The sequence below is a fragment of the Erigeron canadensis genome, chromosome 7 (assembly GCF_010389155.1).
Source record: "Erigeron canadensis isolate Cc75 chromosome 7, C_canadensis_v1, whole genome shotgun sequence".
NCBI lineage: Eukaryota > Viridiplantae > Streptophyta > Magnoliopsida > Asterales > Asteraceae > Erigeron > Erigeron canadensis.
Window position 1 is genome coordinate 6,510,682 of NC_057767.1, and position 27,541 is coordinate 6,538,222.

A 27,541-nucleotide genomic window follows, 5' to 3' on the forward strand; every position below is an offset into this window, starting at 1 on the left:
TCTCTTTTTATCAGTAAACATGGGATTAATCATTCTCTTTTTATCAGTAAACATTTATTCACTGCAACTAGTTATGTCCATAGAAAACTTTGATTCCTTGGATATCATCTGCATTCAAACTTTTGACAGTTCCCGTAGGGATAGCACTCCACATTACCGCGTTTTCATCTTCACTGTGATGCAACCCAAGTAGATGTCTGATACGATCCGAGATCATGTGCACGTACTAGAAAACCACTCCTCATACATTCATGCATAATAATAGGAGTAGTGGCACCTTTCCATTTGCTTTCACACTTTCTGTAACCCTATTAATTACTATTTCATAGTAATTATTTATATATCCTATATATATTATGAATGAATGAAATGAAAGTTTAATCTTTTTCTTGTCTCTTGTTTTTGGAGTCTCACCCGCTCTACGGATTTTATCTTGGGAGTTTGGAGGTTTTCTCCGTAAACCTATCAATGTCCTATTTCATCAAGTGCCACAGTCTCTAAATCATTAACATTACGAGCTGGTCCTGGTCCGTCTGACCAACTAGTATTTGCATTGTAATGAAACCTTCCATCAGTTGGCGCATAAGCATGCGATGTGAAGAAGTTCCAAAAAGATGGTACTTATAAGAACAGGCCTAAAATATGATAATCGTGTAGTAAGTATTACATACTTGGATTCCACAAAACAGAATGATCGATTTTATAATTTGGTATCTGAGTCTAAGTCCAATACTAACTAAACCGTCTCACATATAAAAGGCTGTTTCCCCCACCATTCGATATCGTCACAACTAAATCAAAACCCTAGCTACAAATTGCTAGTTTCTGTTTTCTCCTTGGTTGCAGGCGCTTATAATGACGACATCCTAATCCAAAAGGTGGAATGGGATGGAGAGGAATACTGCCTCCAGCACAATTTTAACGTCTTCAAGCACAAGTTTAACAAAACATACGCCTCCCAAGAACAAGAGGCTTTCAGGTTTTCGGTTTTCAAAGACAACATGCGCCAAGCAATGCAGAGGCGCAAGAAGTTTAACGACCCGTTGGCCACCCATGGTTTCACTCAGTATTCTGATATGACGGCAGCGGAGTTCAAGAAGCATCTTGGGTTAAGCAGTTGAGGTTTCTTCAATTCTTGGGTTTTTGATGGGGATGCGGATAAATATAAGCCTACGATTCTACGTATGTACCTGATGGATGATGATCTACAAGCTAGATCGATGGTTTCGTGGTGTTGTTACTACTTATACCAAGAATCAAGATTTTATCAATAAATGAAGATCTTATTTCGCTATAGATTAGTTTTGATATTTTGACTGTCAATCTTTCATGCCTCATGCTGGTTTGATATAGATTAAATTTTTTTCATATTTTCTATAATGTAATGGCACAGATGTATTATTTTGGGTAAAAAAAACCAATGATATACTCGTATTCATTTATATATATGTACGTCTGGGGGAAAACTTCATAATTAATTAAAGCATTGAATTCATAACTAATTTAATTGAAGTTTCATATCATCACGACACACAAAACTCAAATACTTGAGGAAGTAATACAACTAAAACCACACACTAGGCAAGTAAGAAATCAAAGCAGTGGTTCTAATTAAGCTAATTAGGAAACATGAAACGATCGACTAAATATTCTCTGAAAACCTTGAGAAGTTACGTTATCATTTAAAGAAAAATCATTCTGGAAATATATCCTCCAACTAATTAATAATCCAGTTCATACAGAACTTTGATACCTTCTATATCATCTGAATTCAAACTCTTGACAGTTCCATGAAGGATACTACTCCACATTATCGCGTTTGGATCTTGACTGTGATATAACCCAAGTAAATGTCCTATTTCATGAAGTGCCACGGTCTCTAAATCACAAGCACTCGGAACTGGTAGTCCTGGTCGTGCGGACCAACTAACATTTGCATTGTAATGAAACCTTCCATATATCTGGCGCATAAGCATGCGCCAATTCTGATGGTTGAAAGTTGTTACCATCTCCATGGTTCCGGTTTTCAAATCCAATCTTTAGATCTGCATTTTGAAAATCATCGGCCCGAGAGAATGTGAAGTAGTTTGTAGAAGTAGTCCATTTGTTGAAAGCACGAACAACCGGAGGTACATAATTACTTGGATAGTTGGAGTCAAATGCGTAGGTGAGATGTGATTTATCTGAGGGCCATTTAGGGTTATCCGGGAAAAATAAATAATGAGACACGGTATGCAACTATAATGTTGTTTTCCCGTGTTGATGAGGTATCTTATCGGGCTGTCCACAACGAGGGACAAGCATTTGTGAAATAGTGGCTTTATCTAGTACGCCGGTAGCATTGAGATGGTAAAAGTTTTGGTAACTTTTGAGAGCGGCGTCAAGCTCTCACTACAAATCATATTGCATTTGTTTACACTTTTAGGTAAATGTGAACAAATTAAAAATTTTGTCACACTTTTTAGTGTGTAGAAATATATTGAATTAAAAGTGTGTGGAAATTTCTCCACGTTAAAAAGTGTGTAGAAATAAAAATTCACACTTTTTAGTGTGAACTTTCATAATTATTTTGTCACACTCCATTTGTCCACAGTAACTAAAAAAAAGTTACCGTGAACAAATGAGGTGTGACAAAATGACTATGAAAGTTCACACTAAAAAGTGTGAACTTTTATTTATACACACTTTTTAGCGTGGAGAAATTTCCAAACACTTTTAATTCAATATATTTCTACACACTAAAAAGTGTGACAAAATTTTTAATTTGTTCACACTCACATAAAAGTGTGAACAAATGCAATATTGTTTGTAGTGTCTTCATCAAATTCGTCGGCATTGATATGGTTAATTAGGCTATGTTGGTAGTTTAGGTAACCATATTTGCCTATTTGGCAAGGTATAGTTTGAGTTCATGGAGGCCTTGCACTTTGTCACCCTTGTGACAACCTTGAAGATGTTTGAATGGGTCATTATCAAGTTTTCCCCTGCTAATTAGAGAGGAAAGAATAACAAAGATATACATAAAGAGCAAAAGTGTACCCATAGATGCCATTAGTGATTTCTTTACTTTGGTAATTTTATGTTTTGGTGTTTCAAGCTAAGACTATTTATAGTCATTTGTGTTGTGTAATGTGTGGAAAGTATCGTTAGTTAGGTTGAATGCTTCAATTATATAAGCAGATGTATGTTACATTTATTACTCGGAGAAAATTGGAAATCATAGCTTAATCCAACAAAAAGAGACGAATACATTTTCTGAATTTAATAGGAAAGATCGATACAAGCGATATGATGATTGTGGAAATTTTTATCCCTTTTGTGTGCAAATTGACTTAATCTTTTCTCTTAGTTCAAAGACGGCTACTAATAGGCACTAAGATCTGTTTTGAAACTTCTAATCTAGAAAAAAAAAAAAAAAAATGCATTCTTTCCTTTGAAACTTTGGAAAGAAATTAACTTCGATTAATTTATGTATACATTAAGTTACTTAAACGTACGTCTTTGTTCATTCACAATAATCATACTACTGATTTTGAATACAGTACATAATTTATGTTATCTTTCTTGAAATTAATAATGTAAAAGAAGTTATACTCAATGAACCAAATGCTTATCAAATGTCCCGTCTCACTTTGAATATTCAAAGTCTTAATTTTTAAAGTTTGACCTATTATATATATTTTTGTGTTATTCAAAACTTGAAGAAAATTAAATCATTGAAAACACTTATAAAACACAATCAATTTATATAACTTTCATTGAATATTATTTAACACAAATAAAATTATTTAAGGTCAAAGTTATAAAAGTTAGACTTTGAAAATTCAAAACATGACATTGTAGTGGGACGGATGGAGTAATAGATTAACAACTCTACTTACAAATTATTTTCAAAACAACCAATAATTTAGCTTTCATATCTAAACTAGATTATTAAGATAGGATTACACATGTATACTATATATACCCCTGAATATAAGGTATATCTTACTGTACATTCGATTAAATGTTAACATTTTTACTTTTGAAAACATGGGTCAAAAGTTCGATTACTGTTCTTTGCAAGACTGGAGAGTCCTTTTTAACTTTGTGTAGAGCAGGAAGCAAACATCTCTACTATAGGTAGGCGAATATTATATACATTTCAACCTCTCTCGTACACTAACATATATAGATGGTATTGAATCTCGTAACCCGTAAAACATGGTATTCTATATTACTTACTCTTTTTTTTTTATTGATCTTTTAGACATGATAAAAACTCACAAAGCCACTCCCAAATTTCATAATAATACATTACATGGTCTATTATCTAATCAATGACTAAACTCTTATCCCTCAAGTTACAATGATATCATCCAGATGTACAATTTATTTGGATGTCAATATTAAAGATGTTTCATTCCCTCGTCATATATATTTGATATGTTATGCTCATAATAAGTATCGAAATAGACAAAGAAATGTACACAATTACACATTTAAGTAACTTGCAATTATAGCGTAATTATAAAGAGTTAAATAAAATGTAATTAGCTTCTAGGGTCCATTTAGTTCTCATACATTTTTTGAAAAAATTTAAATCAGTTAAAGAATTTAAAATCTAAAGAAATATATGGGAATCTGATGTAACTAAAATTTGAATAATTAAGTCGATTGGCTTGAATCTACCTTTCTTTTGAATCGTAATATAATTAATGTATTTGTGTTTGAATAATTAAGTCGATTGGCTTGAATCTACCTTTCTTTTGAATCGTAATATAATGTATTTGTGTTTAAGTCGATTGGAATGAAATTCATTATACTAAAAATAATACGGAGTAATAAATAATTAAAAATCATATTTTTATAAAATAAATAGTACGAGTATTATTTTCTATAAAATAAAAAAAAAAAGAAGTCATACAAACAAAATGATTTATCAGTAAAAATGTGTTCACCGCAACTAATTAAGGCCATACAACACTCTGATTCCTTGGATATCATCTGCATTCAAACTTTTGACAGTTCCTGTAGGGATAATACTCCACATTACCGCGTTTTCATCTTCACTGTGATGCAACCCAAGTAGATGTCCTATTTCATGAAGAGCTACAGTCTCTAAATCGTTAACGTTAGGAACTGGTCCTGGTCCGACTGACCAACTAGTATTTGCATTGTAATGAAACCTTCCATCTGTTGGCGCATAAGCATGGGCCAATATGCTTGGCTCAAAGTCGCTGCCATCTCCATGTTCCGGGTTTTCAAATCCAATCTTTAAATCTGCACTTTCAAAATTATTGACTCGAGAAAACGTGAAGTAGTTAGTAGAAGTAGTCCATTTGTTGAAGGCACGAACAACAGGAGGTACATATCGCCTTGGATAGTTGGAGTCGAATGCATAGGTGAGATGTGATTTACTTGTGGGCCATTTGGGGTTATTTGGGAAAAATGAATAATGAGACACGATATGCAACGTTTTAGTCCCGTGTTGGTGAGTTATCTTATCGGGTTGTCCACATCGAGGTATAAGCATTTGTGATATAGTGGTTCCATCCAGCACCCCGGTGGCATTGAGATGGTAAAAGTTTTGGTAACTTTTGAGAGCGGCGTCAAGTTCTTCATCAAATTCATCTGCATTGGTATGGTTCGGGCTATGTTGGTAGTTTAGGTAACCAAATTGGGCAAGATATAGCTTAATTTCATGGAGGCCTTGAACTTTGTCACCCTTGTGACAACCTTGAAAGTGTTTAATCGGGTCATTATGAAGTTTCCCCCTGCTTAGAGAGAAAAGAAAAAAAAAGACATACATGAAAGGCAAAATTGTACTTATAGATGCCATTCCTGATTTCTTTGTTGTTTTGGAATTTTGGTTATATGTTTTGGTGTGTCTAGCAAGGTATATTTATAGTAATTTGTATTGTGGAAAGTATCGTTTAGTAGGTTGAATTCTTCAATTACAACTATATTTTTATTGCATTTACTTGGAGAAAAATGAAAATCATGACTTAATCAAACATAAAGAGACGAATAAATCTTGTGGAATTCAACATGAAAGATACAAACCAGTAAGTGTGCAAATTGACTGAATCGTCTCTCTTCGTTCAAAGACCGCAACTTCTATTAACTTAGAAAGCCCATACATTAAATAAAAGCCCAACCCCTTTCAACGTAATGCTTCCACAATCCATATTACATCTAGCCTTAACCTATAGTGCTATACAAGTCATGCTTTTCTTTTTTAATAAACTTGACATAAATAGAATTAATATATATATATATATATATATACTAGAAATGTGTCAGCGCAATGCGGCGACAGTGGTTAGTGGTGGCGGTGACGACGACGGGTGACGCCGGTGGTGGTGGCCAGGGCCGGCTTAAGGTTTGTGGGAGCTCTAAGCCGGACTAAATTTGGGGGCCTCTTTTTAACTTAATAGATAAACGGTCATATTGAATTGCTGTTTAATTTTGACGTTGTTTAGTGTTTATTTTTCAAATAGTTAGATAGCAACCCTGTTTTTTAATTCGTAAGAAATGTAGGATACTTTTACAAAGCCCAAAAATTCTTTCTCAAATTAATCTATAGTCACTGAACGCCCGATTTGTTGTCTACATAATACAGTATACTTTATTGTTTAAATGTCTATGGTGCCTTATCTTAATTAATTCTAGTCCAAAAAACAACACAATTATAAAAATATGGGGGCTTTTACTTTCGGTGGGCCTTAGGCCTATGTCTGACCCACTATGCTATTTAAGCCAGCCCTGGCAGTGGCATCTCGGTAGGTTAGAGAAAAATTAATTAGTTTAATGAAATAGTATAATTATTTTAAGTATCGAAGGATGTATGTTGTAAGGGTAATATAGATATTTTAGGGTAACTTAGTTTAATTATGTAATATATAGAAGATGTAAATAAAGGAGGGGCGATATAGTCTTTTTAAGTTCTTAATTACTTAAAATGAAGGGTCTAGTTTGCATTATAAGGTATTATAGACTATAGATATAGTAAAAAGTTATTTTAGGAACCAAAAGCCAGAAACTTTTAAGAACTTTTTAAATTAAGCTTAATCATTAGCATGATGATTGTTTTTTAATTTTTAGGTTCAATTTTGGGTTTTACAATTATATAGAAACATGGATTATCATTGGTTATATAATTTTTGGAAACATGGGTTATCATTGGATTTTACAATTATTGTCATAATCGGTATTGAGACTCATAACTCGTAAAAGACGGTACTCGAGATTACTTGCTCATAAATATCCTTATCTTTGACGAGTATGGTACCCGCGCAATGCAGCAGCGAGCCGACGATGACAGTGGTGACGACATCTATTGGTGTAGGTAAAGGTATTTGATTAAAATGAGTTAGTAAAGAAATTTTATAATATAATCGACCAATGATGTAATTTAATATTAAGAGTTGATGGTGATTTAATTTATTAAAGGTATTTTGGTCATTTCGTATGTCCCATTTTTGTAAACTTTCAATATGTGGGTTATAATTTTTATATAGTAGTATAGAAGTATAGATATATGTCCGGTTTTTATGCCTCAAATTACAAGGATGTCATCCAAAATGTAAAATTTTGGATGTCAATTAATATGAATAATGAAGTTGTATTTCACGTCATATTCTATATTGTATGCTAGAAATAAGTCTCGAAATAGACATAAAGAAATGTACACATTTAAGTAACTTCTAATAAGTGCGTAACTATAGAGTTGATGAAAAAGTAATTAGTTGAAGTAAGGGTCCATTTGGTTTCCAGAATACTTTTGAATGAATTAGAATTTGCAAAAGAATTGAAATATGATGTAAATAGAATTGGAATGATTTTATAATCTATATATATTGTATTTGTTCCTAAATTCATTATATTAAAAATAGTAATTAGTAGATATGTTTTTATAAAATCATAATAAACAAATTTATATAAAATAAAAAAGAAGTTATATAAACAAAAGAATTTATCAGTAAACATGTATTCCCCGCAACTAATTAAGCCCATACAAAACTTTGATTCCTTCGATATCATCTGCATTTAAACTTTTGACAGTTCCTCTAGGGATAGTACTCCACATTATCGCATTTTCATCTTGACTATGACGTAATCCAAGTAGATGTCCTATTTCATGAAGAGCCACAGTCTCTAAATCGTTAACGTTAGGAACTGGTCCTGGTCCGACTGACCAACTAGTATTTGCATTGTAATGAAACCTTCCATCTGTTGGCGCATAAGCATGCGCCAATACTCTCGGCTCAAAGTCATTGCCATCTCCATGTTCCGGGCTTTCAAATCCAATCTTTAAATCTGCACTATCAAAATCCTTGACTCGAGAAAATGTGAAGTAGTTAGTAGAAGTAGTCCATTTGTTAAAGGCACGAACAACAGGAGGTACATATCGCCTTGGATAGTTGGAGTCGAATGCATAGGTGAGATGTGATTTACTTGTGGGCCATTTGGGGTTATTTGGGAAAAATGAATAATGAGACACGGTATGCAACGTTTTAGTCCCGTGTTGGTGAGTTATCTTATCGGGTTGTCCACATCGAGGTATAAGCATTTGTGATATAGTGGTTCCATCCAGCACCCCGGTGGCATTGAGATGGTAAAAGTTTTGGTAACTTTTGAGAGCGGCGTCAAGTTCTTCATCAAATTCGTCTGCATTGGTATGGTTCGGGCTATGTTGGTAGTTTAGGTAACCAAATTGGGCAAGATATAGTTTAATTTCATGGAGGCCTTGAACTTTGTCACCCTTGTGACAACCTTGAAAGTGTTTAATCGGGTCATTATGAAGTTTTCCCCTGCTTAGAGAGAAAAGAAAGAAAAAGACATACATAAAAGGCAAAATTGTACTTATAGATGCCATTAGTGATTTCTGTGTTGTTTTGGACTTTTGATTATATGTTTTGGTGTGTCTAGCAAGATATATTTATAGTAATCTGTATTGTGGAAATTATAGTTACGTAGGTTGAATACTTCAATTACAAGTATACTTTATTGCATTTACTCGGAGAAAAATGAAAATTATGACTTAATCAAACATAAAGAGACGAATAAATCTTGTGGAATTCAACATGAAATATACAAACCATGAAGTGTACAAGTTGACTGAATCGTCTCTCTTCGTATCAAAGACGGCAACATATATTAATTTAGAAAGCCCATATATTAAAAAAAGCCCAACCCCTTTCAATGTAATGCTCCCAGAATCCATATTGCATCTATAGCCTTAACCTATACAAATCATATATGCTTTTTTGGCCATTATTTAAGGGCAATGTTAAAACCATGTCCAAAATTCTACTCCATTAAAGCCCAAATAAAAGAACCTAAAAACGGAACAAAAACAAAAAGTATTAAAAAAAATACTACAAAACAAAAAACTAGAAAACATATATATGAAACAAACCTTATCAAATGAAGAATTTAAAAAATTAATAATAATAAACAAAGGTTTTAAAAAAAATCAACTTATTATACAGGGAAAAAAGGTTAAAAACAAAAATCTATAAAATACAAAATACTAAAACAATTAAAATATGAATTATAAGATAAAACAAATTGTTCACAAAACTTTAATAAAAAAAATGTTTAAAAATCAAAAATCAAACGTGTTAACAAAAAACTTATAAGAAAAATTAGCAAAAAAAGGTATAATTCAATTAAATACAACTAAAAAATGATCAAAATATTATAAAGGAACAAAATTGTAAGTTTAAAAAAAGTATAAAAAAATAAATTAATAAAAAAAATTATATAAGTGTAAGGGATAGATAGAATAATAAAGAAAAGCAGAGGGGCTGAAAAAAAAAAAAAAAAAAAAAAAAAAAAGGTAAGGGGCAAACTGGAAAACCCTTTAATAAAAAAAACAAAACAAAAAATAGGGAAGGGGTGGAGGGTTTTGAATCCAAGACCTTGAACCCAAAAGACATAAGCCTCAATCACTAACCCAAATAAATATTTAGCTTTATAAATGGTAAGCTTTATATATGTCTTAAAAACGCAAATAAAGACAAAAAAAAATAAAAATAAAACCACCGTTCATTAGCCTGACCTTTAATGATTATACAATATGTGCGTGAATATATACAAGTTTATTGCAGAAAATAGAATACAAAATGAGAAATATGTCACTTGGATTATTTCACAAATCGTTTAGTCACTATTAGATTAAACATATTTATGGGTACTATACACAAATGATTTAATAGAATTAGATGTGAAATTTCAAGAACAAAATTTGGATATTTTTCGTTCTGAGAATACAAGAGAGAGAGAGGACCGGTACACTTCAAAAAAGATATATAAATAAAAGGGAAACCATTGCATCCCCATAATAATCTAATTTCCCTGTCCCCTTCTCTTCTATGTTAAATTTATTATTATTTTTTAAAAAAAGCACTATTTTGATAAATATTTTTTAAACTACACCATTTTGATAATTAATTTTTCTAGATACACCATTTTGGTAATTAACTCCTTATTTGTTGTCTCATTCCATTTACTTATATATACTTCTATACTACTATATAAAAATTATAAGCTCATGTTAAAAGTTTACGAAAAATAAGACATGCGAATTGACCAAAATATCCTTAATGAACTAAATCACCAACAAACCTTAATGTTAAATTACATCATTAGTTCATTATATTATAAAATATCTCTACTAACCCCCTTAAATCACATAACTTTACCTACACTTATAGATGCCACCACCACCCGTCACCATCCGTCGTCGCCATCACACCACCGTCATCGTCGGCTCGTCGCCGCATTACGCAGGTACCATGCTCGTAATCAAAACAAATAGGCACTTTGTTTTACAATAAAGTATACGTACAATAAAAATCATATAACACATACTTTATATATAATAAATAGACTAATTTTTAATCTTATTATAAATAAATAAGCATGCATTCTTGCATCTCCTAACTTGTTAATTATAAATAAAATTAATCTGGTCAACGAGTTAATCCAATATCACTAAAATCATGTTAACTATAGTAACTAATCAACAATATACCTTTATCTAACATGAACTTTGATCAATATGAATTTGAAAAGAACTTGGGGGTCGAATCGATCACCATAATCCATTTAATGCTTGACAACCTTCCATTCTACTACTTCTCACAAACGTAATACTAGGTCCCGGCATATATTACTATCTATACTTTATATTAAAGAAAATACCCCCATATTGAAAGTTACATGGGGAAAAATGTCTAAAATGTCATCCTATGTAATATTTTCACCTACAAGGCTACAACCCTTTAAAATATTTTCACATACATTATTCTCTTAACATTAATAATTAAATTACACTATCAATCATTTATTTTTCAAAAATATCTTCATTAACCTTTTAAATCAATTACTTTTATATGAATTATCTACGACACTCGACGTCGCATCCAACACCAACACTCGCCTCCACCACCACACCGTCGCCGTCACGACCACCGCCGCATCGCGCGGGTACAATGCTAGTATATACTAAAAAGCATGAATCGGTTTGCGTGCGTCATACATTTTCAACACTTTTAGTCCCTATCGTTAAATTTGTTGCAGCAATGGTCCTCATCATCTAACGGCTGTTAATTTTCTCCTACAATTATAGTCCTTGTCATTAAATTTGTTACAACAATGGTCCTTATCAGCTAACTTTAACCTTTTAACTTTAGGTTTCTTAATATTTGCCACATAACTTTAACGTTTTAACTTTTGTCACATAACTTTAATTTCTTTTACTTTTAGCACAAAAGTTTGCTTTTATTTAGTTTTTAAACATATGTTTTTCTAACTTTTGCAACGAAAGTTTCAATTTTTTTTACTTTTTATGATGGAAACTTTTAATTTTTTGTCACATAAATTTAATTTCTTTTATTTTTGGCACGAAAGCTTTGTTTTATTTAGTTTTTAAACTTTTGTTTTTCTAATTTCTGCCACGAAAATTCATTTTTTTTACTTTTTATCACAGAAACTTTTAAACTTTTACTTTTTGTCACATAACTTATATTTCTTCTATTTCTTGCACGAAATTTTTGTGTTATTTACTTTTTATACATTTGTTTTTCTAACTTTTGTCCCGAAAGTTTCATTCTCTTTACTTTTTATCACATAAATTTACAAATTTTTCGTCATTCTACTTTTTGCCACATCACTTTTATTTCTTCTACTTTTCACACAAAGTTTTGTTCTATTTACTTTTTATACTTTTATTTTCTCAACTTCAGCCAACAACGTTTTATTTTTCTTTACTTTTTATCACATAACTTTTCACCTTTTAACTTTTGCCACAAAATTTTCATTTTATATAATTTTCCACATGTTTACATGTTACGTAATGTCTCCCGGGGCAACACCGGGGACAAAAAACTAGTTATGTCCTAGTTTGAATGAATTCGTATATCCCTTTTTTGAGAAGGTATTTTGAAAAGGAAAAAAATCCCGTGGGTCTCTTCTTGGTAAACTCCACATCTTTGAAATACTCGTGTTACTTTACTATTATTATCATTTAACAAATTTGAATTGTTTTTTTATTATTATTAATAATCAATTCTCGTTATTTATTTTTACTTTAAAATTATACAAATTTTAATATATAGATAAAACAACCCAAATTTTTATTAAGTAATGATACATATTCTTAAAAGTATACTTAATAATATGTCTACTTTATTTATTTTTCGTTCTTAATTTCGACGTTGATTCTATCATATGTCTAATCCACTTTGTTAAACACGGTTTTAAGCTTTTAGGCACATTAAACAATTTGGTTTTTATTTGTAAGAGTAATCGTAATGGTTCACACCACCAAACCAGGTGGTGTGACACATCAACGCCACTTCAGCACCATTTAACAACCACCCAACAATCACACTACATCGATCCGTAACAACAACCATACCACACCAAATTTCTATATTAAAATAGAACATATTTAATTATTTAACAAAAAGATATTTATGCCCTTCATCTAAATATATACAACCATTATATATCAATTAGTATAGTATTTACGATTATTATAGAACTTCTTTTTTGAAGCTTTACTAGAAAAAGAACGTTTAGGATTTTAAGAAGGGAGATGATCCCTACACAACACAATTTTACCATACACAATAATATATGCACATATTGTTGTGTATGGTAAAATTGTGTTGTGTAAGGATCATTTCCCTTTTAAGAAATGTACAAGGATAAAGATTTGATTTCAAGATCAAAAGACTTTAGAGTTATTTATAACGATATGAAATCCGTAGGTTTAAAATGTAAAGTAATATTAAAGTTTTTTAAAATAAAATAAATTGAAGCAATTATGGAAAGAGCGTCTTCTTCAACCTCTATTCCTCCAATCAGATCTCCATTAGAACATGTTCAATAAAAAATCTATTGCAACAATGTCCTTCCGTTCATATAAACTATACAAATAACAACAAATGAAAATTAATACGAGTAAATAATAGAACGACACCAACAACCCAGAGTTCCATCAACGTCGATACATCCAAGGCGGTTCATCCACACCACAACAACCCCGCTCAAGTAATGACCCTAATTTTTTTTATTTATATTGTTTTGTTTTTAGTGGTTTTACCTTAGGTTTTTTGTTATGTATTTTCCAGTTTCCATTTAACTCTTTGACTGCATTCTTGAATTTTATTTTGAAAAGATAAGAAAAGAAAATGTAAGAAACTTTTAGTTTTTGTATTCTTGAGTTTTTGTTTTAAAAGAAAGAAAAGGGAAAGAAAAAAAAAATATGATGTTTTGATTCCAAAACTTTCTTGCCACTTTTGACAAGATTTGAAAGGAAAAGTGGTGAAATTATTATTATACCCCTCAAACTCATATAAAGGTTTTAATTACTACAAGACTATAAATGTAAAATTGTATCTTTTTATCATTTCTTTTCCTTCCTTTCTAACTCAAGAATACATTTAACTATCAACTTTTTTTTCTTTCAACTCTAGAATGCCTCTTTTTTATGTAATTATCTATCCTTTCTTCTCTGGCTTATCCAATCTTCTCTTTTCTTTTCTTTTAATAAAAACTCGAGAATACAGTGTTTTGAATATATAAAGTAATTTTGTATAGAGATTTTTACCCATCTATTAAATCTTTTATTTTCTGGAAATATTTCAAGTTATTTAACTACAACAAATAATAACTATAATTAAATGACTTTTATATACAAAGATTAAAATTTTGGTTGAAAAACCTTTATGCCTCGTTTGATTGTAAAAAATGTGTAACACCCTAATATTTTTAGATAATATAAAATTTATCTTTATCATAGTTTTGACATTAAATTAGTTTCCTGGTATTTTATTTTGAGATAAGGAGTTAATTGAGTTGAAACTTTAGTGGCTAGCGGGTATAATACCCATTCTAACTTACTAAAAAACGTGGCAAAGCCACAAAGTGCCAGCCATCTTGACTTAGATGATTCACAACTCCACCATTCTTCCTCCAACTTTCTTCAATCTTCCAATCTACAAAAAAAAAAATAAGTATATGAATTCACTCCCTAAATTCTCTAATCCAAATTAAAGAACTAAAATTCAATTGAGGGTTTAATAATTTTTGGAGGGGAGTTCAAAATTGGCAAGGAAGAAAGGGTGGAAATTGGATTTCAATTGTCTTATTGTTCTTTTGAGGTAAGAAATTCTTCTAAATTGTTAAATTAAGAAATTAGGGTTCTTGATGATTGAAATTGGGGTTTTTGTTATTTTTGGATTTTTAGAAAAGAACCCTAATGGAATTAAAAGGGAGAAATTTGGGGTAAATGCAAATGAGCTTTATGATGAAACCCCAAAGTGATAAACCTTATGTTTTTAGGGTGTTTGGCTAGAATTGTGATATGAAAGTTTTTATGAAAATTGTGTTGAAATGTTTAGTTTAGCCAAACACCATAAGAAATGAGTTCATGGGGAATTAATTTAGTTGATTGGGAAAGAGTTGAGTTTATAGAACTCATAGATATATATTACATAATGTGTAGGTGATGAATATCTTCTTGTTGAGCCTAGTAGCCATATAGTGCCAAATAGCCAAGTTAAGGTGAGTGTATATGCATATGATCATGTTCTTGTTAATAGAGGTCATAGGTGGGTAAATTCCTATGACCCATATGTTTGTTGAATGAATAAGCTAGTAGGTGGGTAAATTCCTACTAGCAAAATTTTGCTTGTTGAATGAATAAGCTAGTAGGTGGGTAAATTCCTACTAGCAAGACTTGAATTATGAATATGTGAGCTAGTAGATGGGTAAATTCATACTAGCCAAATTATATGTATAAGAACTAGTAGGTGGGTAAATTCCTACTAGTTATGTTGTATGTAAGAACTAGTAGGTGGGTAAATTGCTACTAGCCAAAATATCCATGGCCATGTTGAAAATGATTTGTGATGATTTTTGTGTTTATGATTGATATGAATGAAATGGCTATCAAAAGATAGGCGATGAATGATGCTTGATGCACTAATGTTTTGGTTATTTTTATTTTGATCATATGTATATGCATTCACTAAGCATTGCTTACGTTTTAGTTGTTTAATCCTTTTATAAGAATTGGTAGTAGCAAGGGAAAGGATTTGGCCAAGTGATGGATTTGAAGTGAAAGTTGTTATTGAAGGTATTTTGCTATCTTGTAAGGTTGACAACTTGGATAAAGGCATAGTAGAAAATCCCTTGGTATATTATGGCTCTTGATACAAACCTTTCTCTTGGATTGAACAAGTCTAATTTTGGTATAAAAACTGTGGTTATGTCAAGATATTGGTCATTTGGTTTGTATGTGTCACAACATTGTTAATTAGGTCGTTCATTAGGTTAAATGACCTGTAAAGTTGTAGAACTTTCTCTTGAATATTTGAAACCTTTTGTAATGTTAAGTAATGTGTTTATGATTTATTTGTATCAGGGAATGATAAGGAAAAGTTTGATTGTGAGTCGAAATGTTGAAAGACGTCAAAAATAGGGTTTTTGGTGTACAGCAGAGAGCACGGCCTCTGTGTCACAGAGCACGGCTCTTGCCCTGTGCAAAGGCCGTGCTCCACTGTCCTCGAGCCTTGTTTTTTTTTTCCGAGCCTTCGTTTGACCTTTTTAGGTCCTGAAACTTATATAGTAATCTATTTACATCATTTTAAGAACACTACAAGTGTCTTTTCTTGAATTGCAATATTTTGATTTTTCGCGAAAAATGGCCATATTTTTCTAAGTATAAAGTTTAAAGTTTTGGTTTCTAATATTTAAGCTTTCTTTTGGGTTGAGACGTTACAAAATGTTTTCCAGTTTTCATTTTCAATTTTTCAGAAAATGAAAGGGGTTTTTTATTTTTTAAAAAACAAATTAAAATTTTGAAAATGTGATCTAATTAGAAATTAGAAAACATGTTAGAAATGTGAAGGGATGGGTAGAAAGAAATGGAAAATGGAAAACAAGAAAAAGTTGTTTTCAAGTTTTCTATTGAAAAGTGGAAAATATTATTGTTTTAATCTCTTAAAAAACATTCTTAAAAAACTATGATTAGAACGAGTTTTCTGTTTTTTCATATTTTCTTAGAAAACAAAATTGGAAAACAAGGAGAGTTGTCTGCAACCAAACGCCCCCTTAATTTTTCAATTATAAGAAACGCATTAAATAATTATCGAAACTATAAACGCGTATTGCATTGTTAGACAAAGTTTTAAGAGTTTTCGTTAAGATATATTAAATAGTTATACACTTACTATAAAATTCAAAAATGAGATTTTTATATGAAAATGTACAAGTTTTTTTATGCCAGTTAATATCCTTTTTAGAGTTATACTATAGATACACCGTCAACTATTCATATAAACACATCTGAAACGCCTCGTTTTATGTAAAACGTTGCGTTTATCGCCCCGTTTTATATAAAACGCCTCGTTTTATGTAAAACGTTGCGTTTATCGCCCCGTTTTATATAAAACGCCGCGTTTGGCCGGTATGTAAAAAGTAAAAACTATAAGGAGAATTACACGTGATCTGACACACATGTCAGTCATTCCCCCGTTTTAAGTAAAGTTTTACATAAAACCCTATGTATTAGGTTAAACGGTACCAAAAACGGAGGAATGACTGACATGTGTGTCGAACCACATGTAATTCTCTTTGTAACTTTTACTATCTATACACCGGCCAAACGCGGTGTTTTATATAAAACGAGGCCACAAACGCGGCATTTACGTAAGACGGTGCGTTTTGGATGTGTTTTCAGAGCAGTTGATGTGTGTAGATAGTTGCTTCTTTTTTTAAAAAAAAATAAATGGTAAGATAAAAAGAAGTGGAAAATAAATCAATGTACAAAAAGTTGTATATGGACTTATAAAGACAATTTTGGTAAAAGTATATCAGGCTTTTCTTTTCCAATAAACTTAGACATAAATATATATTTGTGTATTATACTTTACATATGTAGTTCCATTGAAACTTCATATGGAATCTTAGTCACTAAAAAGGAAAACCGTGCAATAATACGGAAATAAACAAAAGAAAAAGAAAGATGAGGGAAACAACTTTAGATACAACAAACCATAAGCTATGTTCCAAGGCTAGAATACATGAACACGTGAAAACAGAGCGAAAGTGTGTAGTGATCCCCATAAAAAACCAAAAAACAATTAATAATTTAACCAAAAGTTTTCATATCCAAAGTTTCCTAGATGAATTTTTTTTATTGGCTATTTGGATGACTGACGGGTCATTGATGATCCATTTATCATAAAGTTGTGGCCGATGTTTCAGCCAAGAATGCAGCATTGTTATTATTAGTAGCAACATTATTTTGATCGATGGTCACTTGAATAGGCTGAATCTGGAGTGTTTTCATTTCGAGTCCTCGTCTCTTGCAAAGATTTACGTTCCCTTTCTTATCTCGATGATCATATTTCACTACTGGCAATGGTGGATCCAATTCTTGTGCTAGCACAACACTACTAGTCATAGAATAGCTTTTGGTACTAATTGGTATCCGTGCTCTATCATTACAACTCTTACTTCTCTTTGTAACACATTTGTTATTAGGATTGTTGATGAAAGTTGTATCAATAGCCGGAGAGATGAGGTTTTTACCCGATAAGAGTTTGTAAAGCTTAGTGTAATGGGCAGATGATCTCGAGTTGGTGGAAGCTGATAATCTGCTAGCCATGAAGTGAGTGTTGTTGTTGTTCTTTTCATTGTTGTTGGATCTCTTTTTAATTTGACCAGTACAACTTAGTTTCGGTGATGATGGATCATGTGATGACGAGGTTTCGTGTAATCTGGTGGGTTTGACGGTGTCGTTTAACGAAAATCGACATAACATTGGCATGAAGAAGCTCTTGTGTGTTTTGTTAGCCATTATTGTTTGATGTAAAGAGATAGAGAAGGATAAGTGGAAGTGTTCGTGGAGAAGCTTGTTGGTTTTACAATAAAAACGAGCATTGTATAGCCTGTCAGTCAAAAGTATTCTAAAAGCAGAGTTTGAAATATTGATGAAATGGACGGATGATATAATAATATTGGACCCTACAATTATTTGAGTACGTGTTAAATGGGCGTATATATTTAGTAGTGTTCTTTCAAAATATTTACATTGATTATTTTGGACATAGAGATAGAGATTTGGTTATTTGTAAAGATTAAACAAAGTGTGTAAAGAATAAAACCGAAGGTATACTTGAGAATTGGTTATTTATATACAATGGTTGTTCTGTTTTTAAGTCGTTTTGATATTTGTCCAATATTTCCACTCGTTGATAATTTTTACATAACACAATTAGTTGAATCCGTGAAAAATCTAAAAAATGGTAGGATTTAGATATTTTTCTAATTTTAAACTATACAATTATAAAATAAAGATTCTTTCAAGTTAATTTAACCGGTTGTGACAAATTTAACCAGTAAATTAAAATTAATAGTCAATCAATCAGTTTTTAAATTGGGTATAGACGGTATCTCACCTCTGATAATGCTTACCAGGAGGCCGGAGGCAAGCCCTGATTGGTTTTCGTTCCAGCTGACCTTTCCATTTAATCACTGACAAAACCTAACATTCAACTCATTTTAGCCAGGAGCTTAATTTAACCTCTGAGTTTTGATCTTAGATTTTGATTTTAATTAAATGGTCCATGATGTATCAACATAAGGGAATCGTAATCCCAATTAACACTAGCCAGACGGAAACTCGGAAAGGAGGATCCTTCTACACTGTTGGTTTGTGAATTGTGAATTTGTGATGCGATGTGCACAGTGCTCTGATAAAATTGGGCCGGCCTAAATGCTAATTTGATTCCGAGAAGGTTTAGTCCAACAATATGAGATTTAATTCCTTCTCAAGAAACTTCATTTGCTTAAAGTCTCATCCAAATTATCCATTTAGAATACTTGAGCAACACCCACATTTACAATGAAATCCTTTTGTGGTAAATAGAAAATTCTAATGTTTTTAAAAAGTTTTATGTTTTCAGAAGCTAGATATACTTTTTTTTTTTTTTTAAATTTTATATATAAACTTTCAAGTATTTTGGTTGCTTACAATTATATATACTACACTTAGTAAATAAGATATTTGTATGCCTTCAACAACACACGGCATTATTATTCTAGTTAATATTAATGTTAATATGCATACTATATACAAAATATGTTTTGTAAATTTTTTTTCATAGAGTAGATAATATATGATTTTGTAGTTCTCTTAATTTCCTATATATAGTTTAAGGGAAAATTAGAGATTATAAACACTATCTGATAAAAACAAAGAATCATTCCAGAGAAATGAACATGATAATTATAAGTAATGATATTTAAGACTAATTAATAAGCTTATAAACAAGAACTGTCGCAAAAGAGGGCAAACTTAAAATATTAGTTTTAAGACTTTGTATATTTCTTTTGTAGGACAAGATTTTATCTTTAATCTTTAACCTCTTACTCTTAATCTTTAACCTCTTACTCTTAGAAACAATGCCGTCTCTGAGAATTTATAGACCTCGGCCGAGCCAGAATGACCCCTAAATTAAACGCAACGATTCATATTACTAATTTTATTGAAGTTATTAAGTTATCAAGTATAAATTTATAGAGGTCCTATTGTACATAAACTTTGTTTATAAAATGACGAAAAAAAGTATATTAATTAACATAACAAAAGTTATTTTCAATGACATATGAAAAAATTTATAAAAAAAAGAAAAAAAAAAGAAGATTTAGTAGAATCCATATGTCATCACTGATGTAGTTTTATGAGGATTATTAAGATAATCTTTAAAAATATATATCATTTTACAAATTATAGTTAACGGAACAAAAAATTATTACAATTGAATACATTAATACATATAACTTGGATACACTTATACACTGTTAAATTATATGGTTTAGTTTTTGGTTAATTGTTATGATTTGTAATAAGCTTTGTTAATTACATATATATTTTCTATATATATATATAAAAAAAAATCGGATCTCGGCCCGTCGTCCACTTTGTACACCACCTAGACCGGCCTTGCTTAGAAAGAGAATTAGATTAAAACTTTAAGCATATTTTTTGTTCCCATAATGTCCCTTTCAGCATATTTGCGGTTTCCAAAATGTCATCTACACACTACAACACTATTTAGTGTATGTATAAATATTACTTTGGTTTGTTTTTTGCTTTATTATATTAGTTCACTGTTTTTGTTATCAGTTTGTAATTGATTCCAATTTCATTAAGAGAGTGATTTTTCTAAATGGTTATAAAACAATTGACCGAATCTCATAATCTATATTTTTGACACACTCTGTAACCAATGTATTCATCCAAAAAAGTAATTATAAAATTCTGTCGCAACGCTCGTAACTATAAATTAAAAAATTGTACGTTGCACCAAAATAGGTTAGGACAGCTGCCTACGATTCCCTTAAGGTAGCTTCGTCCCTGTGTATAAATAGGCTTAAAAATATGATCCTAAAACATGTCAAGATTAATAGGTAAATTTAAAAAGAGAATTTACATAATGTTGTTTTTTTCTCTCTCTATGAAACTAGACCATTACATATCATAAGTATATTTATAAATTTATCAAATTAGTCATATTTATCATCATATTTCTAAAATTATTTTTGTCTGATAGCATTAACTATTGGAGTGGGAATGAATATAGCAATAAAACTTATATCTCTTAAGCAAATAATTTTTATTCACCAAACATTTTGACAAGCCAAAAACTGCAACCAGACAACCTGTTTAGCATAAGCTACTTTTTTCAGAAAAAAAATAAGTACACGTAATTTTAATAACCAGATCCGTCTCAAACCTAATAAGGAAATCATTATTAGGAAAATGTAGAGAATCAAGCATACAAAAATTCATGAGTATTTCTAAGTTCTGTTCAAGTACCTTACTTAAAAAAGTATCATTCCCCATGCCAAATATATACAAAGGGCAACATGTGATATTGCTTGCACTTGTACTTTGAAGTTTTTCATTAAGGATCAAATTTTGGAAGATGGAATTAATTTCGGATATTTTAATAAAATTAAGTTTTAACATAAAATCAAGAGTATATGATCGTTAAAGTTAAAAAAGAATTATATCATCGTAGTCAATCAACCATACATAAAAAAATCCATGACTACAACTGAACTCTATCCAAATACCTAACTTAAATATCATTGTCTATATAGCCAATGTGAGAGTAGTCTATTTAGTAGAGGCGTATACCTCTTAGATTGGAGCTCATAAAGTTCAATCCTAAATTTGAGGTAGTTTAAAATATTTGTTCTAATGAATTAGGAATTCATTTGCATTTAAAAAAAATATATCATTGTCCATGCCAAAAATAGTAATATAACAAAGCACAACACGTGGCATTCCTTACAATGGTGGAGCCAAAATTTTACTCCAAGATGACAAAGGATTGATGTTGCATGTTGAATTTTTTTTTTATTTTTTATTTTCCATGGTTATATTTTATGATGGATGCTTTACGGATCTTGCACTCGTAACGCCCCACAATGCATACTACATTATTCCAGGGGCGTTATGGGCCAAGATTTTCTCTCCGCCCTATATCGAACGCCCACTATTTTCTCCCTCCCCAATGGTCCTTTTTTTTAAAACATTTTTTTATCTATATTTAATTTGTGGTTTATAGAAATCTCTCACTTTTAAAAAAGCACGCTCATTCTCTTTCTTAGACTCCCCATGTCATTATGTCATGAATTTAGAAGGTTACGGAAACCCATTACTCCCGTAAGCCTAATTGCTCGATAAAATCATCACTTAAAAGATATATGACATCAACTTGGAATAGTTAAAATGTTGACCCCTCAAGGGCCAAGGCCTCAAAAACTTTTAGTATCGTTTCAATCAGAAGGGGCAGCTCCACCTAGCATATCATCCAATGACGACCATTTATCGTATTCTTGAACATAACTAATGCCTATGAAACATAATCGAAAATCAGAAACCCGAACAACGATAGCAGTGGACGAAAGCTAGCACTCTTTCTGAGTTGGATGGGTTTTTCAGAAGTCCGCTTACACATTTTAGTAAAAGAATCTGCACAACAAAGAAACTACAATATTAATTAATCAGCAACGCATACAAGTCTATACGTATATATATACCATGGAAATGCTAAAAGGAAAAAAAATATTATATATAGGGCATATGCGCCAGTCATTACATCATATTGTCAAGTGAAGTAATATTTGATTATTTTTTTTCATCTACTATAATTTACAACTTATACACAGACACATTGTACAAGTTAATGAAACATTGTGGTAAATGTATCAAAAGTAATGGTACGAAGCTAGGAAAAAAATACTATAAAGGGACCTGATATATATGGCCATGGACCGTCCAAAGTTTTCGTTTATATTGACATACGTTTTAGTTAGAACATGTCAACATATATGATTGTTTATATACATGAAAAATGTACGTTTTACATACTCCGTATTAATTTAGCGTGGCCCACCAAACAAATTGGTCTCTGCCCATCTAACAAATTGGTCATGTTCATTTTTATTTATACTTTTTGTTCATTTAACACATATGAAAATTGAGAAACATCAGTCACTCTTTGATTATCATTTTTTTTTTTCTACCTAAAACAAACTTTGGTAGATTCCGTTTGAAATCAAAGAGGTAGCTGGAAACTCAAGGTCTCTTGACACCGAGTGATGAATTTTTTGCCAGCCATATACAAGTTTGAATCTTTTTCATAGAAAATTAATTGGCCGGTAGGAACTTAATCGATTAATTATTTTTCCAATTTTAAACTAGACAAATATAGTAGTTTGCAGATAGAAAATATCCTTCTAAAATTTTGGTATGTGATGTAATGTGCACTAAACATGTTTATAGATATCTATATTCTATACCTTTCAATTTTATGATTCTCATTCCATTCACGCATAACATTTTAATTCTAATAGCTACTATATTGTAAACCATGAATAACGTAATTAAGGTGAACCACAGATAAACTGAACTACCATTACAGTTATCTAATTAAGTAGCATCATCTAATGGTTATTACCCAGTAATGCTACTATAAAATACCAAATGATTTTGTTTACATAATATTCCCTGTCAATGGGTTAGCCCACTGGCATCGCAGACCTCTAAAGAAGGTTTGTTCTTTGGGCAACTATGGTTCGAATCCAAGGGGCGCAAATTTTACCCCAAATGACATTCAATGTCGTAGATGTCGTGTTGTTTGGCGATCTATCCGGGGGTTTTCCCTGTGAATTACCGCGATGGCATTCTGCCCGCTGAGTGTAAAGACCACATATAGGGTGAACAGGCTCTGACCAGAAAACAAACGTTCAAAAAAGTAATCCCTCACGAATCTAGGTACATTATAAGGCCATGTGCTTATACATGCGTTTCCCGGCGTCGTACGCGCGCCCCCGTGAAGACGTTATAAGCACGGCGGCGTCCGAGGCTGCGTCTTGGTCGTTTCCTCCATTTCCAGACGCACGGTTGGAGTGTTTCGAGTGGGGTCCGCGTGTGATGAAGCCATAAACGACAAAAAAAAGATATCTGAAGTAGCCGTTGCATTTGAATTCAAGTGGCACGCTCCTCTTGTTTTTTTGTTTTTTTTTTGTCTTTTTTTTTTTCCTATTTAAACCACCATTTCTTCACACCTCTTTCACATCTTCACCATTTCACACTTCTTTCACTATTCCACATTTCTCTCAATTCATATTTTCTTAATCTTACTCAATTCATCCACCATGCCTAGAAGAAACAAAAACCAAAACCAAAACCAAAACACAAACCAAAACCCATTCCAAAACACTATCGATGAGTTTGACAATTTGCTTCTGGGGGTTCTGTTCCAGTGGGATCTCTCCCGTCCATGTCGTCTTCTAATATGATGGGGGCATCTACCAGCTCTGGTGCTATGAACCCATCTTTTACTCATTTGTTGAATTCGCCACTGTTTAATGAACAATTTCAGCAGTTCATGTTAATGCAACAATTCAATCAATTTCAAGCTACCAACCCACAATTTCATAATCCACTTCTTCCTCAATTCCAGAGGCCTGTAAGGGAGACTTCGTCTCAACCGACACGAACTAGTGTCGCCTCTGTCAAGGAAGAAGTGGAAGAAGTTCCTGCCCCGCCCAAACGGTTGACGAAAAAAGGGGTTGCTGTAGCGGATAAGGCGAAGTGGTCAAATCAGGAGGCGATTTTGTTGGCTCAGGCGTGGACAAATGCTTCACAAGACTCGGTTGTGGGGATAAGCCAAGACGAGACTATGTTTTGGGCCAAAGTGATAGAGGGGTTCAACGAAAACCGGCCAGCGGGAGAGCACAACAAAAGCCAACTACAAGGCAAATGGAACAAGATCATGAGAACCGCCAAGCTGTATGGAGCAATCTTGAAGAGATTGGTAGATCAAGGCTGCCAGAGCGGTGCAGATGACAGACAAGTGTATAAGACAACTCATGAAATCTATGTAGATACTCATGGGCATCGATTTCCATATAAGGATTGTTACGATGTGCTGAAAGAGTGTCCCGCATTTTGGCAAGACCATAGTATTGCCAAAAGAAATGCAGCTGATTTTGTTGATTTGGGTGAGGATGAGGGACACGTTCGGGCTGGTCCGAGTGTGGAACCGGATGTGGCTTTGAACCAGTTGTTTGAAGACGACCCAATTAGGAGACCACCGGGTCGTAATGTTAGCCGGAAATGTCTAGTGGCTCAAATGCCACTTCTAGTCGTGGTGGTTCGACTGGGTCAGAAAAGGCGTTGAACACCCTTGATCGAATGCTCATGTTGCAAGAAGAGCAAGCTAGAAAAATTGAGGAGGATAGGAGGAGGATAGAGGAGGAGCGGAAGATGGGAATGGATGATCGCTTTCGAAAGAAGGTCAGGGCGGTGTTTAAGCTTCTGTAGCAGCCAATTCCGACCGGTATAGACGAAGACGAGTTGCAGCAGATCAGGACTACGCGCAAAAACCTCATGGATAAGTACGAGCCTTATTTTAATGATATGTAGTTTGTATTTTTCGATTAAATGTGTTTTAATTATTAGGTTTAATATATGTTTTTAACATGTAATGTTTAATTTCCATGTATTTGTTTTATGTTTTTTATTATAATGTAATGTGTGTTTAATTATAATAAAATGTGTTTGTTTAATATTTTGTGTAAAAAAATGAAATAATAAAATAGTAAATGAATAGTGAAGAAGTGGGGAAGAAGTGGGTATTATAAGGATGGGGTGTTCTTGGAGAGAGAAAACTGATGAATAGTGGAAGAAGTGGGGAAGAAGTAGGCCTTATAAGGATAGGCCTAATTCAACATGCCTAGCTAGTAACCGTATATTCTCGATGGTGAAACGTTCCATCTCTTAGCTAAGTTATGCTTGAAATTGCCTTAAGTAGTAAAAATCTAGCTCACTAATTTATACACTCCTAATCTATATCCATATCTATATCTATATCTATATCTATATCTATACTAACTTATAAAGTATTTGACTCTTTTCATTTCTTAAAAAAAAAACTTGATTTACTCAAATTATCCCTCTTCTTTATTCATCAATTTGAATATCTACATTTAATATACCTATAATACCTTAATGAAATTTTTTACAACATGTATATAACTCGGACCTTTAAAATAACTATATTACTTCCTTTTATATCAATTATTGTTAAATTAATTACCACACCACTACCACTACCGCCACAACCACTACCATCACTGTTGCTGCCACCGCCACCGGCCACCATTATACTGTCGCATCGTGCGGGCATGTAACTATATATTGTAATCTCATTAAAGGCGAGCCCAATGAACAGTGCCACGTGCCACGTAGCGCTGTTCTATTGGTCCACCTTTAACCTATGTTTTTTCCCAAATTTTGCCATATCGGATTCTGTTAAGGTTATTTTTTGTTCGGTTTTTCTTGGTTTCCTACATAGTTTTTTTTTGCTTTTGTGTTTTTTTTCTATTGTTCCACCTATACCCCGCGGGTTTTTTCAGATTTTGCCATATTGGATCCCGTTAAGGTTATTTTTCTTTCGGTTTTTGTTGGTTTATTACATAGTTTTTTTGCTTTTGTGTTTTCTTTCTATTGGTTCATCGTATACCCCACATCACTATTTAGATTTTTCCATTTTGGATCCCGTTTGGGATTTTTTCTTGGTGTTCATCATAGTTTTTTGGCTTTTGTGTTCTCAAATAATATATTGGAAACTTTTACTCAACATTTTATTTTTCCTTTGTTATTTCTGTTTTCTTTAAGGTTATTTATCTTTCGTTTTTTCTTGGTTTTTTGATACCTTTTTTTTTTGCTTATATGATCTCTTTTATTGGTTCATCATATACCCTGCATCACTATTTAAATTCTGACATTACGGATCCCGTTTGGAGTTTTTTCTTTCGGTTTTTTTTGGCATGGTTATCAATAGTAACCATGCTTATTAAAACTTGACACGTGGCACTGGTTATAAAGTGACACATCGCACGTTTCTTATAGATTCCCAATGAACGGTGTCATGTGCCACGTGGTGTTATTGAATTGGTCCACCTGTACCCTGTGTTTTTTCCTGGATTTTGCCATATCGGATTATGATAAGGTTATTTTTCTTTTGGTTTTTCTTTGTTTCTTACATAGTTTTTTTTGCTTTTGTGTTTTCTTACTATTGGTCCACCTATAACCCGCGTTTTTCGGATTTTGCTATATCAGATCCCGTTAAGGTTATTTTTCTTTCGGTTTTTGTTGGTTTATTACATAGTTTTTTTGCTTTTGTGTTTTCTTTCTATTGGTTCATCGTATACCCCCCATCACTATTTAGATTTTGCTATTTTGGATCCCGTTTGGTGTTTTTTCTTGGTGTTCATCATAGTTTTTTGGCTTTTGTGTTCTGAATTAATATATTGGAAACTTTTACTCAATATTTTATTTTTCCTTTCTTATTTCTATTTTCGTTAAGGTTATTTATCTTTTGGTTTTTCTTGGTTTTTTTGATACCTTTTTTTTGCTTATATGATCTCTTTTATTGGTTCATCATATACC

The 27,541-nt window shown here is 32.1% G+C and overlaps 3 protein-coding genes and 1 pseudogene across 3 annotated transcripts; all 4 read right to left on the reverse strand.

The window, feature by feature from the left end:
* Positions 1–67: 67 nt before the first annotated feature.
* LOC122608859 lies at positions 68–3,052 on the reverse strand (annotated as a pseudogene).
* Positions 3,053–4,866: 1,814 nt separating this feature from the next.
* LOC122608624 (metalloendoproteinase 3-MMP-like) lies at positions 4,867–5,835 on the reverse strand. The gene has a single exon (XM_043781717.1). It carries the CDS (start codon positions 5,819–5,821, stop codon positions 4,946–4,948), a length of 876 nt encoding a protein of 291 aa, XP_043637652.1. The 5' UTR covers positions 5,822–5,835; the 3' UTR covers positions 4,867–4,945.
* Positions 5,836–7,956: 2,121 nt separating this feature from the next.
* Positions 7,957–8,874, reverse strand: LOC122608622 (metalloendoproteinase 3-MMP-like). Its single transcript, XM_043781715.1, has one exon. The coding sequence runs from the start codon at positions 8,858–8,860 to the stop codon at positions 7,985–7,987; it is 876 nt and encodes a 291-aa protein (XP_043637650.1). The 5' UTR covers positions 8,861–8,874; the 3' UTR covers positions 7,957–7,984.
* Positions 8,875–17,743: 8,869 nt separating this feature from the next.
* Positions 17,744–18,364, reverse strand: LOC122608860. The gene has a single exon (XM_043781935.1). It carries the CDS (start codon positions 18,362–18,364, stop codon positions 17,744–17,746), a length of 621 nt encoding a protein of 206 aa, XP_043637870.1.
* Between the last annotated feature and the right edge of the window lie 9,177 nt (positions 18,365–27,541).

Coding starts and splice junctions, on each gene's coding strand:
- LOC122608624 (XM_043781717.1), bottom strand. CDS start 5,821: ATGGCATCTATAAGTACAATTTTGCCTTTCATGTATGTCTTTTTTTTT.
- LOC122608622 (XM_043781715.1), bottom strand. CDS start 8,860: ATGGCATCTATAAGTACAATTTTGCCTTTTATGTATGTCTTTTTCTTT.
- LOC122608860 (XM_043781935.1), bottom strand. CDS start 18,364: ATGGCTAACAAAACACACAAGAGCTTCTTCATGCCAATGTTATGTCGA.